Raw genomic sequence first — 19,588 nt, forward strand, 5'->3', positions numbered from 1 at the left:
ATCAGAATTTAATCGGCGAATTTAATCGTAATTTTAATCATATGACAATTATTTAATCAAATAATTTCAGATTTAATCGTTAATCAAACTAATTTAATCAAACTAAAAAAATTATGATTAAATCTGAGAATTAAATTGAACATTAATTTTAATCGCCGAATTAGTTCAATTTCAATCGTTAATCAAACTAATTTAATCATCCACTTTTATGGCTTTTCAACCAATGGTTCGAACCACGTTTTGGCGAGGCCCTTTTTCTGAGCGTCTTCAATAAATACTTTTCGGTTAATTTTTGTAGACTTGGACTTCTTCACGTGTCTCTAGACCAGTGGTTCTTAACCGGTGTTCCGCGAATATGGTCCAAGTGTTCCGCGAAATTTCAATTTTAAATGTCTTGAAATTTAGAAACTTAGAAAAGATACGAAAACAAAAAATTGTTCCATTTTTTTAATTTGAATTTAATTTTAAGTTCTTGCTAAATACCGAATTTCAAATTATTTAATGTTAGTGTCCCGCGAGAAAAATATATACATATAATTGTGCTTCGCTTATATGAAAAGGTTAAGAACCACTGATATAAAGGGTTGAAAATTTTTTGGGTCATGAAATTCTGTAAAATTATGGCCGTTCTATATCTCCCACTGTGAACCACGTATTGATATGGAATTTTTTTCTCTTATACACTTTGTTTTTCTCAATTATAAACTATAGTTATTTTGTGCACAGATCTATAAATGTAGCAGATTTTAAGGGTTGAAAATTTTTTGGGTCATGAAATTCTGTAAAATTATGACCGTTCTATATCTCCCACTGTGAACCACGTATTGATATGGAATTTTTTTCTCTTATACACTTTGTTTTTCTCAATTAAAAACTATAGTTATTTTGTGCACAGATCTATAAATGTAGCAGATTTTAAGGGTTGAAAATTTTTTGGGTCATGAAATTCTGTAAAATTATGACCGTTCTATATCTCCCACTGTGAACCACGTATTGATATGGAATTTTTTTCTCTTATACACTTTGTTTTTCTCAATTAAAAACTATAGTTATTTTGTGCACAGATCTATAAATGTAGCAGATTTTAAGGGTTGAAAATTTTTTGGGTCATGAAATTCTGTAAAATTATGACCGTTCTATATCTCCCACTGTGAACCACGTATTGATATGGAATTTTTTTCTCTTATACACTTTGTTTTTCTCAATTATAAACTATAGTTATTTTGTGCACAGATCTATAAATGTAGCAGATTTTAAGGGTTGAAAATTTTTTGGGTCATGAAATTCTGTAAAATTATGGCCGTTCTATATCTCCCACTGTGAACCACGTATTGATATGGAATTTTTTTCTCTTATACACTTTGTTTTTCTCAATTATAAACTATAGTTATTTTGTGCACAGATCTATAAATGTAGCAGATATAAAGGGTTGAAAATTTTTTGGGTCATGAAATTCTGTAAAATTATAGACGTTTTATATCTCCCACTGTGAACCACGTATTGATATGGAATTTTTTTCTCTTATACACTTTGTTTTTCTCAATTAAAAACTATAGTTATTTTGTGCACAGATCTATAAATGTAGCAGATATAAAGGGTTGAAAATTTTTTGGGTCATGAAATTCTGTAAAATTATGACCGTTCTATATCTCCCACTGTGAACCACGTATTAGTATGGAATTTTTTTCTCTTATACACTTTGTTTTTCTCAATTAATAACTATAGTTATTTTGTGCACAGATCTATAAATGTAGCAGATATAAAGGTTTGAAAATTTTTTGGGTCATGAAATTCTGTAAAATTATGGCCTTTCTATATCTCCCACTGTGAACCACGTATTGATATGGAATTTTTTTCTCTTATACACTTTGTTTTTCTCAATTAAAAACTATAGCTATTTTGTGCACAGATCTATAAATGTAGCAGATATAAAGGTTTGAAAATTTTTTGGGTCATGAAATTCTGTAAAATTATGGCCTTTCTATATCTCCCACTGTGAACCACGTATTGATATGGAATTTTTTTCTCTTATACACTTTGTTTTTCTCAATTAAAAACTATAGCTATTTTGTGCACAGATCTATAAATGTAGCAGATATAAAGGTTTGAAAATTTTTTGGGTCATGAAATTCTGTAAAATTATGGCCTTTCTATATCTCCCACTGTGAACCACGTATTGATATGGAATTTTTTTCTCTTATACACTTTGTTTTTCTCAATTAAAAACTATAGCTATTTTGTGCACAGATCTATAAATGTAGCAGATATAAAGGTTTGAAAATTTTTTGGGTCATGAAATTCTTTAAAATTATGGCCGTTCTATATCTCCCACTGTGAACCACGTATTGGTACGGAATTTTTTTCTCTTATACACATTGTTTTTCTCAATTAAAAACTATAGTTATTTTGTGCACAGATCTATAAATGTAGCAGATATAAAGGTTTGAAAATTTTTTGGGTCATGAAATTCTTTAAAATTATGGCCGTTCTATATCTCCCACTGTGAACCACGTATTGATATGGAATTTTTTTCTCTTATACACATTGTTTTTCTCAATTAAAAACTATAGTTATTTTGTGCACAGATCTATAAATGTAGCAGATATAAAGGTTTGAAAATTTTTTGGGTCATGAAATTCTTTAAAATTATGGCCGTTCTATATCTCCCACTGGGAACCACGTATTAGTATGGAATTTTTTTCTCTTGTACACTTTGTTTTTCTCAATTAAAAACTATAGTTATTTTGTGCACAGATCTATAAATGTAGCAGATATAAAGGGTTGAAAATTTTTTGGGTCATGAAATTCTGTAAAATTATGACCGTTCTATATCTCCCACTGTGAACCACGTATTAATATGGAATTTTTTTCTCTTATACACTTTGTTTTTCTCAAATAATAACTATAGTTATTTTGTGCACAGATCTATAAATGTAGCAGATATAAAGGGTTGAAAATTTTTTGGGTCATGAAATTCTGTAAAATTATGACCGTTCTATATCTCCCACTGTGAACCACGTATTGGTACGGAATTTTTTTATCTTATACACTTTGTTTTTCTCAATTAATAACTATAGTTATTTGGTGTTCAGATCTATAAATGTAGCAGATATGAAGGGTTGAAAATTTTTTGGGTCATGAAATTCTGTAAAATTATGGCCTTTCTATATCTCCCACTGTGAACCACGTATTGATATGGAATTTTTTCTCTTATACACTTTGTTTTTCTCAATTAAAAACTATAGCTATTTTGTGCACAGATCTATAAATGTAGCAGATATAAAGAGTTGAAAATTTTTTGGGTCATGAAATTCTCTAAAATTATGACCGTTCTATATCTCCCACTGTGAACCACGTATTGATATGGAATTTTTTTCTCTTATACACTTTGTTTTTCTCAATTAAAAACTATAGCTATTTTGTGCACAGATCTATAAATGTAGCAGATATAAAGAGTTGAAAATTTTTTGGGTCATGAAATTCTGTAAAATTATGACCGTTCTATATCTCCCACTTTGAACCACGTATTGATATAGGAATTTTTTTCTCTTATACACTTTGTTTTTCTCAATTAAAAACTATAGTTATTTTGTGCACAGATCTATAAATGTAGCAGATATGAAGGGTTGAAAATTTTTTGGGTCATGAAATTCTGTAAAATTATGGCCTTTCTATATCTCCCACTGTGAACCACGTATTGATATGGAATTTTTTCTCTTATACACTTTGTTTTTCTCAATTAAAAACTATAGCTATTTTGTGCACAGATCTATAAATGTAGCAGATATAAAGAGTTGAAAATTTTTTGGGTCATGAAATTCTGTAAAATTATGACCGTTCTATATCTCCCACTTTGAACCACGTATTGATATAGGAATTTTTTTCTCTTATACACTTTGTTTTTCTCAATTAAAAACTATAGTTATTTTGTGCACAGATCTATAAATGTAGCAGATATGAAGGGTTGAAAATTTTTTGGGTCATGAAATTCTGTAAAATTATGGCCTTTCTATATCTCCCACTGTGAACCACGTATTGATATGGAATTTTTTCTCTTATACACTTTGTTTTTCTCAATTAAAAACTATAGCTATTTTGTGCACAGATCTATAAATGTAGCAGATATAAAGAGTTGAAAATTTTTTGGGTCATGAAATTCTCTAAAATTATGACCGTTCTATATCTCCCACTGTGAACCACGTATTGATATGGAATTTTTTTCTCTTATACACTTTGTTTTTCTCAATTAAAAACTATAGCTATTTTGTGCACAGATCTATAAATGTAGCAGATATAAAGAGTTGAAAATTTTTTGGGTCATGAAATTCTGTAAAATTATGACCGTTCTATATCTCCCACTTTGAACCACGTATTGATATAGGAATTTTTTTCTCTTATACACTTTGTTTTTCTCAATTAAAAACTATAGTTATTTTGTGCACAGATCTATAAATGTAGCAGATATAAAGGTTTGAAAATTTTTTGGGTCATGAAATTCTTTAAAATTATGGCCGTTCTATATCTCCCACTGTGAACCACGTATTGATATGGAATTTTTTTCTCTTATACACATTGTTTTTCTCAATTAAAAACTATAGTTATTTTGTGCACAGATCTATAAATGTAGCAGATATAAAGGTTTGAAAATTTTTTGGGTCATGAAATTCTTTAAAATTATGGCCGTTCTATATCTCCCACTGGGAACCACGTATTAGTATGGAATTTTTTTCTCTTGTACACTTTGTTTTTCTCAATTAAAAACTATAGTTATTTTGTGCACAGATCTATAAATGTAGCAGATATAAAGGTTTGAAAATTTTTTGGGTCATGAAATTCTGTAAAATTATGGCCTTTCTATATCTCCCACTGTGAACCACGTATTGATATGGAATTTTTTTCTCTTATACACTTTGTTTTTCTCAATTAAAAACTATAGCTATTTTGTGCACAGATCTATAAATGTAGCAGATATAAAGGTTTGAAAATTTTTTGGGTCATGAAATTCTGTAAAATTATGGCCTTTCTATATCTCCCACTGTGAACCACGTATTGATATGGAATTTTTTTCTCTTATACACTTTGTTTTTCTCAATTAAAAACTATAGCTATTTTGTGCACAGATCTATAAATGTAGCAGATATAAAGGTTTGAAAATTTTTTGGGTCATGAAATTCTGTAAAATTATGGCCTTTCTATATCTCCCACTGTGAACCACGTATTGATATGGAATTTTTTTCTCTTATACACTTTGTTTTTCTCAATTAAAAACTATAGCTATTTTGTGCACAGATCTATAAATGTAGCAGATATAAAGGTTTGAAAATTTTTTGGGTCATGAAATTCTTTAAAATTATGGCCGTTCTATATCTCCCACTGTGAACCACGTATTGGTACGGAATTTTTTTCTCTTATACACATTGTTTTTCTCAATTAAAAACTATAGTTATTTTGTGCACAGATCTATAAATGTAGCAGATATAAAGGTTTGAAAATTTTTTGGGTCATGAAATTCTTTAAAATTATGGCCGTTCTATATCTCCCACTGTGAACCACGTATTGATATGGAATTTTTTTCTCTTATACACATTGTTTTTCTCAATTAAAAACTATAGTTATTTTGTGCACAGATCTATAAATGTAGCAGATATAAAGGTTTGAAAATTTTTTGGGTCATGAAATTCTTTAAAATTATGGCCGTTCTATATCTCCCACTGGGAACCACGTATTAGTATGGAATTTTTTTCTCTTGTACACTTTGTTTTTCTCAATTAAAAACTATAGTTATTTTGTGCACAGATCTATAAATGTAGCAGATATAAAGGGTTGAAAATTTTTTGGGTCATGAAATTCTGTAAAATTATGACCGTTCTATATCTCCCACTGTGAACCACGTATTAATATGGAATTTTTTTCTCTTATACACTTTGTTTTTCTCAAATAATAACTATAGTTATTTTGTGCACAGATCTATAAATGTAGCAGATATAAAGGGTTGAAAATTTTTTGGGTCATGAAATTCTGTAAAATTATGACCGTTCTATATCTCCCACTGTGAACCACGTATTGGTACGGAATTTTTTTATCTTATACACTTTGTTTTTCTCAATTAATAACTATAGTTATTTGGTGTTCAGATCTATAAATGTAGCAGATATGAAGGGTTGAAAATTTTTTGGGTCATGAAATTCTGTAAAATTATGGCCTTTCTATATCTCCCACTGTGAACCACGTATTGATATGGAATTTTTTCTCTTATACACTTTGTTTTTCTCAATTAAAAACTATAGCTATTTTGTGCACAGATCTATAAATGTAGCAGATATAAAGAGTTGAAAATTTTTTGGGTCATGAAATTCTCTAAAATTATGACCGTTCTATATCTCCCACTGTGAACCACGTATTGATATGGAATTTTTTTCTCTTATACACTTTGTTTTTCTCAATTAAAAACTATAGCTATTTTGTGCACAGATCTATAAATGTAGCAGATATAAAGAGTTGAAAATTTTTTGGGTCATGAAATTCTGTAAAATTATGACCGTTCTATATCTCCCACTTTGAACCACGTATTGATATAGGAATTTTTTTCTCTTATACACTTTGTTTTTCTCAATTAAAAACTATAGTTATTTTGTGCACAGATCTATAAATGTAGCAGATATGAAGGGTTGAAAATTTTTTGGGTCATGAAATTCTGTAAAATTATGGCCTTTCTATATCTCCCACTGTGAACCACGTATTGATATGGAATTTTTTCTCTTATACACTTTGTTTTTCTCAATTAAAAACTATAGCTATTTTGTGCACAGATCTATAAATGTAGCAGATATAAAGAGTTGAAAATTTTTTGGGTCATGAAATTCTGTAAAATTATGACCGTTCTATATCTCCCACTTTGAACCACGTATTGATATAGGAATTTTTTTCTCTTATACACTTTGTTTTTCTCAATTAAAAACTATAGTTATTTTGTGCACAGATCTATAAATGTAGCAGATATGAAGGGTTGAAAATTTTTTGGGTCATGAAATTCTGTAAAATTATGGCCTTTCTATATCTCCCACTGTGAACCACGTATTGATATGGAATTTTTTCTCTTATACACTTTGTTTTTCTCAATTAAAAACTATAGCTATTTTGTGCACAGATCTATAAATGTAGCAGATATAAAGAGTTGAAAATTTTTTGGGTCATGAAATTCTGTAAAATTATGACCGTTCTATATCTCCCACTTTGAACCACGTATTGATATAGGAATTTTTTTCTCTTATACACTTTGTTTTTCTCAATTAAAAACTATAGTTATTTTGTGCACAGATCTATAAATGTAGCAGATATGAAGGGTTGAAAATTTTTTGGGTCATGAAATTCTGTAAAATTATGGCCTTTCTATATCTCCCACTGTGAACCACGTATTGATATGGAATTTTTTCTCTTATACACTTTGTTTTTCTCAATTAAAAACTATAGCTATTTTGTGCACAGATCTATAAATGTAGCAGATATAAAGAGTTGAAAATTTTTTGGGTCATGAAATTCTCTAAAATTATGACCGTTCTATATCTCCCACTGTGAACCACGTATTGATATGGAATTTTTTTCTCTTATACACTTTGTTTTTCTCAATTAAAAACTATAGCTATTTTGTGCACAGATCTATAAATGTAGCAGATATAAAGAGTTGAAAATTTTTTGGGTCATGAAATTCTGTAAAATTATGACCGTTCTATATCTCCCACTTTGAACCACGTATTGATATAGGAATTTTTTTCTCTTATACACTTTGTTTTTCTCAATTAAAAACTATAGTTATTTTGTGCACAGATCTATAAATGTAGCAGATATAAAGGTTTGAAAATTTTTTGGGTCATGAAATTCTTTAAAATTATGGCCGTTCTATATCTCCCACTGTGAACCACGTATTGATATGGAATTTTTTTCTCTTATACACATTGTTTTTCTCAATTAAAAACTATAGTTATTTTGTGCACAGATCTATAAATGTAGCAGATATAAAGGTTTGAAAATTTTTTGGGTCATGAAATTCTTTAAAATTATGGCCGTTCTATATCTCCCACTGGGAACCACGTATTAGTATGGAATTTTTTTCTCTTGTACACTTTGTTTTTCTCAATTAAAAACTATAGTTATTTTGTGCACAGATCTATAAATGTAGCAGATATAAAGGGTTGAAAATTTTTTGGGTCATGAAATTCTGTAAAATTATGACCGTTCTATATCTCCCACTGTGAACCACGTATTAATATGGAATTTTTTTCTCTTATACACTTTGTTTTTCTCAAATAATAACTATAGTTATTTTGTGCACAGATCTATAAATGTAGCAGATATAAAGGGTTGAAAATTTTTTGGGTCATGAAATTCTGTAAAATTATGACCGTTCTATATCTCCCACTGTGAACCACGTATTGGTACGGAATTTTTTTATCTTATACACTTTGTTTTTCTCAATTAATAACTATAGTTATTTGGTGTTCAGATCTATAAATGTAGCAGATATGAAGGGTTGAAAATTTTTTGGGTCATGAAATTCTGTAAAATTATGGCCTTTCTATATCTCCCACTGTGAACCACGTATTGATATGGAATTTTTTCTCTTATACACTTTGTTTTTCTCAATTAAAAACTATAGCTATTTTGTGCACAGATCTATAAATGTAGCAGATATAAAGAGTTGAAAATTTTTTGGGTCATGAAATTCTCTAAAATTATGACCGTTCTATATCTCCCACTGTGAACCACGTATTGATATGGAATTTTTTTCTCTTATACACTTTGTTTTTCTCAATTAAAAACTATAGCTATTTTGTGCACAGATCTATAAATGTAGCAGATATAAAGAGTTGAAAATTTTTTGGGTCATGAAATTCTGTAAAATTATGACCGTTCTATATCTCCCACTTTGAACCACGTATTGATATAGGAATTTTTTTCTCTTATACACTTTGTTTTTCTCAATTAAAAACTATAGTTATTTTGTGCACAGATCTATAAATGTAGCAGATATAAAGGGTTGAATATTTTTTGGGTCATGAAATTCTGTAAAATTATGACCGTTCTATATCTCCCACTTTGAACCACGTATTGATATGGAATTTTTTTCTCTTATACACTTTGTTTTTCTCAATTAAAAACTATAGTTATTTTGTGCACAGATCTATAAATGTAGCAGATATAAAGGGTTGAAAATTTTTTGGGTCATGAAATTCTGTGAAATTATGACCGTTCTATATCTCCCACTGTGAACCACGTATTGATATGGAATTTTTTTCTCTTATGCACTTTGTTTTTCTCAATTAAAAACTATAGCTATTTTGTGCACAGATCTATAATTTTAGAAGATATAAAGTCTAGTGAGTGGTAAACATGGTGTAATGTGAGTGTAAGGTGGTCCTATCTAAGTCTAATGAGTGGTAAACATAGTTAAATGTGAGTGTAAGGTGGTCCTATCTAAGTCTAGTAAGTGGTAAACATGGTTAAATGAGAGTGTAAGGTGGTCCTATCTAAGTCTAGTAAGTGGTAAACATGGTTAAATGAGTGTGTAAGGTGGTCCTATCTAAGTCTTGTAAGTGGTAAACATGGTTAAATGAGAGTGTAAGGTGGTCCTATCTAAGTCTAGTAAGTGGTAAACATGGTTAAATGAGAGTGTAAGGTGGTCCTATCTAAGTCTAGTAAGTGGTAAACATGGTTAAATGAGAGTGTAAGGTGGTCCTATGTAAGTCTTGAGAGTCACCAACATGGTATAGATGAGACACCAGACTGGTAGAATGAAGGTGCCAAGTTTGGGAAAGGTGATAATATTGACAGAGAAGATGCACCAGCTATGCGGAATAAAGATGCATTGGTCCGATTCTGGTTTAACCATTGGCAATGTTCTAGTGCTTGTAGTTTATGAGATATAAGTTTTGTGTCTTTCGTTTTCATTCAAATTTCACACCTTTATATCTCTCTTTCTGTTGTTACGATTTAAAGGAATTCTTCATTGTAATTCCCTCGGCAACTAGATAAATTAGTTTTATTTTACTTATCTTTTAAAGTAATGGAAGACATTACTTTTTGTGTGCTAGAGAGAGGGTTATACTTGCTTAAGAGTTTTTCTTTTAGATTGTAAATTGGCTGTCAAATGAGTGCTCACTTTTTGTTTTGTTTTTTTTAGCAAACAAATGGTTGTCATAAATACTTGTTCGTCACTTTTTATGCACGATCTGACATGCATAATCAGGAGAATATGTACAAGGATTTTAATTTTTAATCTTATATTTTATTTTTGCGTATTAACTGGTTTTGCTTTTTAAGAACACGGTGGAATATTTTATGAGGATTTTCTATAATCCATCATCTTAATCTACTCAGGTATGGGGGTGTGGGAATGTAGGGGAACCTTCTTACGGGTTATTGGCATTGGCACTCCTGCTGCCTGGAGTAATCAATTAGCAAGGCCGATGACCTGGTTGGTAGAACTTGCAAACAGCGTATGGGGGCTGCGAGGAAGAGAGATTGTATGTGAGGAAATAGGAATGACTGCGTTATTTGGGTGGTGCTTAATCACACACAGCCAATGTTCGGATCTTAAGGGTTAAGCACCGTGATGCTGCGCACTAAATACTTGAAGAGATGATACTTGAAACTGCAAAGTGAGGTTCTTGTAGAGATGCTTCTCGGTAGAACTGTTGAAGATTTCCGGTCAAATAGATTCCCTTCTTCCGGTTCTTCCCTGCAAACTAGAAAGGATTTCTAATTCTAATTCTTCAGTCCACCTGAAGTTTTAATTAGATGGCTATATAAAAAATCTAAATTTAGCACCAACATCCATTCTCCTCTCACTCAAGCTCATTTAATCTGATTTTCTTGAAGCTTAACTTCAGCGAGCTTAAGAAAACTACACTTGGCAAAAAAGCTCTTAATGTCACGCTTATCAGGAATCGTCCAGATTGTGAATTGTAAGTTGTTTAAAATATTTCCTAACATTTTCTCAAATATTTCAGAGAGATCAGAAGTAACTTTTTTTTTTTAAAGTGCAATTAGTAACCTTCGATTTCCTTATTTTAGGACAATCTACTTTAAAAATTCACCACTGGCCCGTATAAATGAGTTTTTAATGAACTAAACAACTTGATAAACTAACACTGTTTGATTGCTCGTGAACACGTTTTCTTGTAAAAACAAACATAATTTCTCATAAGAAGATAAAAATGAATCCTGGAAAATGATATGCTGCGTTAGAAAGCCCACATTAGACAAGGGAACTTTTATAAGAAAAGTGCCAGCACCTAGGTCTGATAATGATCACACATAAGGGCCTAATGAGTTTTCTCAAAAATTTCGATTACTTTTATTTTTCCAGTATCCAGGAGGAAGATTGAGGCGCTTTGGAGAATAACTTATGCTTCGAAATGGTGTCAATTTTTAGAAAATTTATCTGTCTTTCTAACCGTGTCATCAGAATCGAATTCGGACTAAAACTTTCTGAGTGATAACATTTTTATTGGAAAAATGTAAATGATTTTAGAAAAAAAAATAAATTAAAGTGACGTCACTCAAGAACAGTGGAGAATATGAAGTTGGCTAATACGTCATTGAACTCCACTTCAGACACTGTAGGCCTATGGACATTACTTACTGGTTCACCCTGTATATTCTGAAGATATTCTAATTTTCCAAAAAATCGTGAAAATAAAGGGTTTGAACCTTATATTTACGTAATCAAGTTTTCTTGGAACTTATGTTTCTATAAATAAGTACTTTTTAAAGTAATACATGTAAACAGTAAAGGTATTTAGAATTTTTTGGCACTTATTTAAAAACAAATTAATATTTGATCTGCGATATAATCGAAACATTACACTGAAATGGAGCTAGAGACTTATTCCCTTCGCCCAGAATAGTCCTTAAATCAAATTATTCCCGGAAAATATTCAAAATAAACGTAAGACTACTAATGTGCAATAAGAAGTCCATGTTTAAAGAAATATCATAAAGGCCGTTTTCTATAAAATCTCAAAACATTACTTAAAAAAAAAATCGATTCATTAATCCGATTCATTCAGGTTGGTTGATTTTGTCCTAAAGCTAGTGGCATCTGAAATCAGGTAGTATCTGATTATATCACATAAACTTGTTGCTACATATTTATTTTTTGTTTTAGAATTTGTCGACAAATCACTCGACAGACAGACTTCACATACGGACTAATTTATAAAAACCCACTTAAAAGACCTCAAAATAGATTTTTTCTGAAAACTAGATATAAAAAAAGATTAACCCTATACTGCCATTTACCTTGGTAAATAGTAAAGGAAACCAATTACTCAAAGAATCGTATTTAATAAAGAGTCACATCCGGTTGTTCGAACCAAGTTTCAGCGTCTTCTGGTAGTGCTTAAATAAAATATTAAATCTCCTATTCGTGTTAAATTCCAAATTCGAAAATTGGCACAATTATTTCTGCTGTACTCGGAAGAAAAAACAAAATAAGAGACGATTCCAAAGAAATAATTGCAAACGACTATTTCCGGCCAAATGTGGGCTGTCGATTCCCAGAATGGCTGTATATCGCCTACGTGATAATGCCCACGTCATCAGACCTAGTCCCCATTAACTGCAAGGGATTTAATTATTTCTAATTATTCAATTAATCAACTGGAACTTGTTCCTTCCTTTCCCCATTCCAGTGCTAAGCTAGCGATACGCCTATAAACCAGCGCTCCTATCATCCTTTTCTATACTTATTAACTGACAACATAAAATTTGAAGCCTAACCTACAAAATTCATTTCACTTATTCTCCACTTTTTAGGGCCCATTTTCAATATGAGCTTCCTCAGCTTGCACAGAGATGGCGTTGCTATCGATGATTTTTTTTTTTTTAATAATGGCCCCATATATCATAGTTTTTTTTATCTCTAAAAAACTTTTTTTGACCCACTAATCAATAAATTCGTGTGAGTATTCATATTATTTCTTAAAAGGCAAGAGAAATGATTTGAATATTTACAGTATTATTGAATCGCCGTTCCAAGTTGTCTGTTACCTCTCGTAGAACGCACTCCAGATATCAGCAATAAATAACACTTCGACCGGTTTTTTTTTTTCGATGTCGAAATAAAATGAATTTTTGTTAGCTCATAAATTATTATTATGCGAAATGTGTTACAAATTTCTTCCCGACAGTTAGTACCGCCCCCTCGGTAATTTATAACATTGTCACATTTCTATCTGCAATGTCGTCTACTAAGTTACATTTTGAAATTAATTCATTTCTAGTTTTTTAAATTGCATTACTTCCGCAAATAATTTTTATAAATATTTATTGGTCGAATTGATTTAATAATAAAAAAAAATATTAACAACCTTTACCATTTATACGGTCTATTAGCGTCGAACTTTAAATATTAATTTGTTCTCAGAATTATTAATAATTGTTTACTTTTATCTTTATTTTTTGTAATTATAATTTCAAATGAAATGTGAAACCTTTTTTGTTTGTTTGAAATTATTTTGTTAAAATCTCTGTTTAATTTTATTGTTTATTTTACAGTATAGATTTCACAAAGTATTCCCTCAGACGGTTCTTGGACCATGAGCATTTGTCTGTTACTATATAATTAAATAAACAAATACAATATGTAATTTTATAAACATTTAAACAAAGACACCATTGTTATTATTATTATTATTATTTTTTATGATTTAAGGCGCGTCAACATCTAAGGTTATTGGCGCCCGGAGCTTTTTCCAGTGCACTGCCGGCCTCCGGACAGTGTTCTCTCGTTACAGACAACACTGTCCATCACCGGACAGTGAGCTGTAAGAAGCTCCTAGGAAGAGAAAATCTAAGGGTCCCGCTGCTGGATTCGAACCCGGGACCTCCGCGTGGGAGTCCAGTATGCTAACCTCATAGCTAATCCCTTCCCTACTATTATTATTATTATTATTGTTACTATTATTATTATTAAATTTACGTGCGTAGACTGATAAAAGTCACAAGTGTTCACAACACGTTTTTATTTATTTATATTTATTTCATCCAATTTCTCAATTATTATCTTTGTAATAAAATTGCGTGTAAAAATAACTAACACACGCACAAAATCCTATAGAATAAATAATCTTAATTCTATACAGATTATCTTAAAAGATAACGTATTATTTTTAAATTATTGTCTGAGTGGGCAACAAATTGTAGAACAGCTGAATTGGCAAGTCACCTGACACTCCTTTGCCAAATTATTTATAATGTAAAAAAAAAAAAAAAAAAAACTGGTCTTAATGCTTCAACTAACATCTGTTTCATTAGGTCGTAATGGAGACGGACAGAGAGGTTATGAGGGAGGCACTGTTATCTTTACAGAAATTTATGCGTCCTCGAACATATCATCATTAGATTATTTTTATATTAGATGTGATTTTAACTTTGAAGTTAAATTTTTTTTTTTTTTGTGAACTAATACCAAGTCGCGGTGTGTTCTTTGTAGCGTATAGTTTCTTTGCAGCCTGTCATCTTTTCCTTAGCACTCAGTTGTTTATCTTCACTTTTACTAGTGGAAGCGTTCTTTTATTGCTAGTATTATTTGTTTTAATTCGTTTTTTCGTAGAGAATAGCAGATCAAAAAATAAGATATCGATAAAAACCAGTTCTAATCGATACTAAATTTGTTAGATTATCTTGTTAAATAATCGATCAACCGGAAAATGTTTTTTTGCAATGACTTTCAAATTTTTAGATGATTATCTCAGAAAATAAAAATAGCTGTGTGGTTTTTCATTAAGTATTTTTGTATACTCGTTGCAAACATAAAAAGCTCTTTGCAGCTTTAATATTATAAAATACTTTTGATCAAGAAACTTGAAGGTGTTTTGCAGTAGGTAAAGTTTGATGTTCATGAATAGTGTTCGGTCTTATGCCACTTATTTTATTTTTTCCGGCTTCTTTCCCTAAAAACCATTTATAATCGATACTAAATAATCCAGATGAAAATGTTTTGCCGCTGGATTGGAGGAGGGCTTATCTGCGCACCCAAGCCGTATTGCAATGGAAACGGGAATGGGAAACACTTCCATTAACGGAAAAGTTAAGAAATATTAAATCCATACCATTGAAATGGATGACTTCAAGTAGAGAGTCCCATCACGAAGAAGTAATACTTGCAAGACGAAGAATAGGCCATACGATGCTAACCCATGGCTATATCTTTAGAGGTGAGCGGCAACCCATTTGTGGGCCCTGCAATGTAATACTATCCGTCCATCATACTTTCGTGGAATGTACCAAATATACATCGACAAGGCGGAATTTAAACTTGGGTAACAGTGTGAAAGAGGTGCTGGACGATAATGAAGCCAATGCAAGGAAAGATTCGGAATATCTATAAAAGATATAGCCTTATATAATCTAATATGACACAATGCTAGTCTCTGAGCCGTCTTTGTAAATAGTTAGGGTTCGTTTAGTGATTAGTTAACAGATAGGATGTGTGATTGTGGTGTGTGTATGAAGTGGGGTACCAATCCCGGAGCAGGGGGTGGCAATCTTCCGGTCTCTTCGGGGAGAGACTTCTCTGCTCATTACAGGAGCCATTGTATTCTGGAGGGTGGGTCTGTGTCGGGATTGGCTCCCCGACATAAGTGTGAATGGTCATATGTAAATGCTGTGTAAATAATTATCTAAATACGTAAGTATTTTTATATTTATCTTAGATTAGGTTATTAATGTGATGCGAGCAATATCAAGTACATCGCGATTAGTATACGAGAAAATGTATTTTAGCTAGATTTAATGGGGGCATTGATTGTATTTATTTGGATGAATGTATTTATATGCATGAGTGGTTTTTATTAGAAGATTGTTTGTTTTAGTATAGAATGAACTAGTTTAGTGTCATTCAACAACATTGTCAGGTGCGAAGGACCTTAGATGTTGAGCACCTTTTAAAAGAACACAATAATAAATATCGATACTAAATTTATTAGATTTTATATTGTTAAAACAAAATATTGAAATACGTAGTTCACAAAATATCAGTTAACGTGTGCGGAGACCGTGTTTTAAATTTATAAACCTCAATGAAGTTGTAAATTTAGAGAATTTTAATGAGAGAAAACGTTTTGGTTGTTATTACAGATTATTTTTGTTTTGTTTTGTTTTTTCAAATCTTCAGAATACCTATTTCCGGTGGTGAGTTTCATAAGCCGGAAGAGATTAGAATACAAGGAGGAAGTGAAGTTTAAGAGCATCATGGTTGGGGTTAAGTGAGCCAACAACCACTGACTATGAGCTCATGCTAATATTTCACGCAAATGATCTTTAAACTTTTCCGTCTGTTATAAATGTTATTCTTTATTAGCAGATTGTTCCTATTGCTTTTCTTATTGCAAACTTCATTAACACAGGTCAAGATCGCCGCTTTTTTTTTATTGCTCTACGAAATTAGTTATTTATAGCTCAATTCTTCCCGCACTTTTTCAAGATATATATATCGTATATGCGTATTTTTTATATTTCTATCTCAATTATAAATTTAATTACATCAGCTGGTAATAACTACAGCAGAATGGAAGTTTTGACGGTGCTATTCGACTTCTAGAACAAAGGAACAAATTGAAGGATAAACACAAGTTAGAATCTAGTTATTCCTGTCCAACTGTTTTCCATTTCAACACTCAATATCGCGATTTCTGAGATTGGTTCATCCTTCCTTAAATAACCAAAGATGTGAAAATCCAAGCTCTGGTGTATGCACTAGCCTCAGATGTTGCCGCACCTTAAAAAACAAAATATTGGGATCAGCATTTGAACGAAAAGCTTCACTATATTATATTGCTTTCTAAGAACGCCGGCTACCGGTCTTTTAAATAAAATAAGTAAAAAAAGTAAAGTAATCGCCTATTTTTTCAGGCGGGGCTTAACGTCCAACTACCAATTAGCTGTCGTGGACGGAGGCGACTAGCAAACATACTTTACAGTGAATTTCTTTTATTAACCATTAAATAAAATCCTAGGCCTAAGACCGTGAATCGAACCCAGTACCACAATGCATATTTGCTTTACAGGTCTCGCCTCTTAACTGCTCGGCTACCGTGGCGCCTTTAAATAAAATGAAGTTTAGTTGAAAAATGTTTTAGATAAAAATAATAGGGCCTACAGGAATGCATTGCTTATGTATAAATTTTAAAGAATCGACTTTGAATCGATTTTGGAATTTTACTGATCCAACTAATTCTCACCAGGATCAAACAGGTAGTGAGACTGTACTGTACGAGTACACTGTAAGATCACTTCAAGGGAAAATCAGCCGCGCCCTTTTCCCCTAAATTTTATAATTTTCATGACCAAATTTTCTGAAATAAAAAAAAGTTTTTAAAATAATGTAACCAATATAATAACGAGTTAAAAATAACTTTTTTTGTAAACTTTTTCGAGTAAAACTCAAATATTTTTACACGAATTTTTGAATTTCCAAATTTTGACCAAATATTTTCTACTTAATTAAACATTTTTAGGCAGAAACTACAATTGGCGTTAAATAAAATTCCTAAAATTATAACAATTTATACATAAACAATAATAGGATAATTATATTGTATGGTGTACTTAGTGTAAACAGTTGTTATTTGATCACATGTTGGAAGGTTTCATTTTTTCACTAGAACAGGTTATCTTCCATATTTGCACAGTTGCGTGTTTGATTGTTGTAAATAAGAGGTTTTGAAATTGATAAGGCTTTTCCTTTTTTTCTCTCTCTCCCACCTGCTGTTATTGTTCATTAATTTTTGTACCCTCAACTTCCGTTTTGTATTTTTTGCTACTTTTAAATGTCGTAATTTTTTTTTTTCTAAGTAGTGATTATGCTAGTTATTTTTTTGTGGTACTATTTTTTGTTAAGTTTAGTTGTGTGTTTTACAAAATAATGAATGCAGTTAATGTATCAGCTGTAATCAGCTTAGTTAAAACTACGTATTATAGTAAGTTGGACATTTTACTATTATTTTTTTTAATAGTTTATTTTCTTCATTAATAGGTATTTTATGTAAATAATAAAAAAGGATTATTTTCGCATTGAATTTGGTGGAAAAATTGGCTTTAGTTTCTATTAATTGGATTAGATTTTAGTATTTTCTTTTGCTGCATATTAAGTTAATTTCTTTTTACTAACCAGAAAAATCGTCTTGTTGTGAAACGCATTGGGTCGCGAAAACGTGGTTTATAGAAAATGGTCTATATGTATGTTTATGAATGAAATATTAAAAAAACTGAAAATCACAGGAAACTGAAACTTTATTATGTCGATTACGTCAAACCAAAGACGGATGCGATTTTAATTTAACGATCTGAATCCTTGAATGAATTTGTATTTATCTATTTTCCTTCTAATTACCTGAAAATGAATCCACAGCTTCTATTTGAAATCATTTTCTTTTTTTACGTACCATTTTGAGAACAATGTTGTTTCAAATGTATAAAGTAAACGTTAAAAGTGTTGCTAAAATGTGAAAATTCCAAAAGAAAAATACTTATCTCACTCACTGTGGTGTTTTTTTGAGAAAGTAATAAAAACTCGATAATTTTAGTGAAGATTTGTAGGTTAGAACCTTGAAAAATTTTATACAAAGAAAGGAGTGTGTGTTTAAATTACTTTTCTTCTTTTTTATCCCGTATAAAAACACACTTTTACTTTGTGCTCAGGGACTTTGTAAATAATGTTGAGCTTAGTACTGTTGTACTTTGAACATTCAGTACGCCTCAAAAAGTCCTTGACCTGGTGAATGTAGTGTGAGATACACTTTGTTCATATTATTTATACTCTGTTGCCTAGAACAAGATAGATAAGTTCATTTATCTATTTTAGGTCTTATTTATAAAGCCTAAGTTAAATGTTAGTCCTATTCATAGATGGCGCTCGAGATGTTTCTACTTATCTTCTTTCTTTCAATATAAGTGGGTAGGAGGAGGGAAGTTCTGTATTAGGATCGGGTCATAACTAGCCATCGGAAGTACTCGTTTTGTGACCCAATATGTCTAAAAAAGCAAAGTAGTTTTTAAAATTTGGTATTTATTGGTAACACTGTCGGATACGATATTTTGCAGGATTTTGCACTAGAACAATTTTTTTTTTCTATAAATTGCAATTAAGGGCACTTTTGAGTGAAAGGAGTGGGGATGGCACTTTTCTCTAAAGTGGCCTTGAACGTTTTTTTTTTTTTTTACAAATAATATGATGGTCGATCTTATCCGTCGTAATGGCAGGCATGCTTATTTTTATATCCTGATGGGTTTCGCATATTAATTCATCGTCAAGAGTATTTGGCTTTTGTTTCCAGCGCACTTAATTCGTACCCAGTGGAGCACAGAACGGAAATTTCCAGTTAATAATAATAACAAAAATTTATTATCTGCACGACTACAATAACTTCACTTCCTGTCGTAAAATAGGAGAAAGAATTTCAACTTTTCCGTTTTATTTCGTTTCCTGCAAATTACAAAATTCTTAAAAAAAATAAAAAAAAACCATCTTAGGGTTGAATATAGTAATTAGGTAATAAAATTTTAATAGCTAAACATAAAAAAAGAT

General features: G+C 30.9%; 1 protein-coding gene across 6 annotated transcripts in view; it reads left to right on the top strand.

Annotated features, from left to right (window-relative positions):
* The window catches only part of LOC141450247 (growth factor receptor-bound protein 10-like), a 123,779-nt gene that overhangs the window by 35,791 nt on the left and 68,400 nt on the right, over window positions 1–19,588 (top strand). The window contains exon 1 of one of the 6 annotated variants that reach the window (XM_074120454.1): window positions 17,912–17,981. The exons of the other annotated variants lie outside the window; for them this stretch is intronic. Within the exon in view, the coding sequence (XP_073976555.1) occupies window positions 17,927–17,981 (55 nt within the window). The 5' untranslated portion in view covers window positions 17,912–17,926. Of the gene's footprint in view, window positions 1–17,911; window positions 17,982–19,588 lie in introns of those variants that run through there. 6 annotated transcript variants of the gene reach the window in all.

The sequence above is a fragment of the Rhodnius prolixus genome, unplaced genomic scaffold (assembly GCF_049639745.1).
Source record: "Rhodnius prolixus isolate KJV_2025 unplaced genomic scaffold, Rpr scaffold_2, whole genome shotgun sequence".
NCBI classification, from domain to species: domain Eukaryota; kingdom Metazoa; phylum Arthropoda; class Insecta; order Hemiptera; family Reduviidae; genus Rhodnius; species Rhodnius prolixus.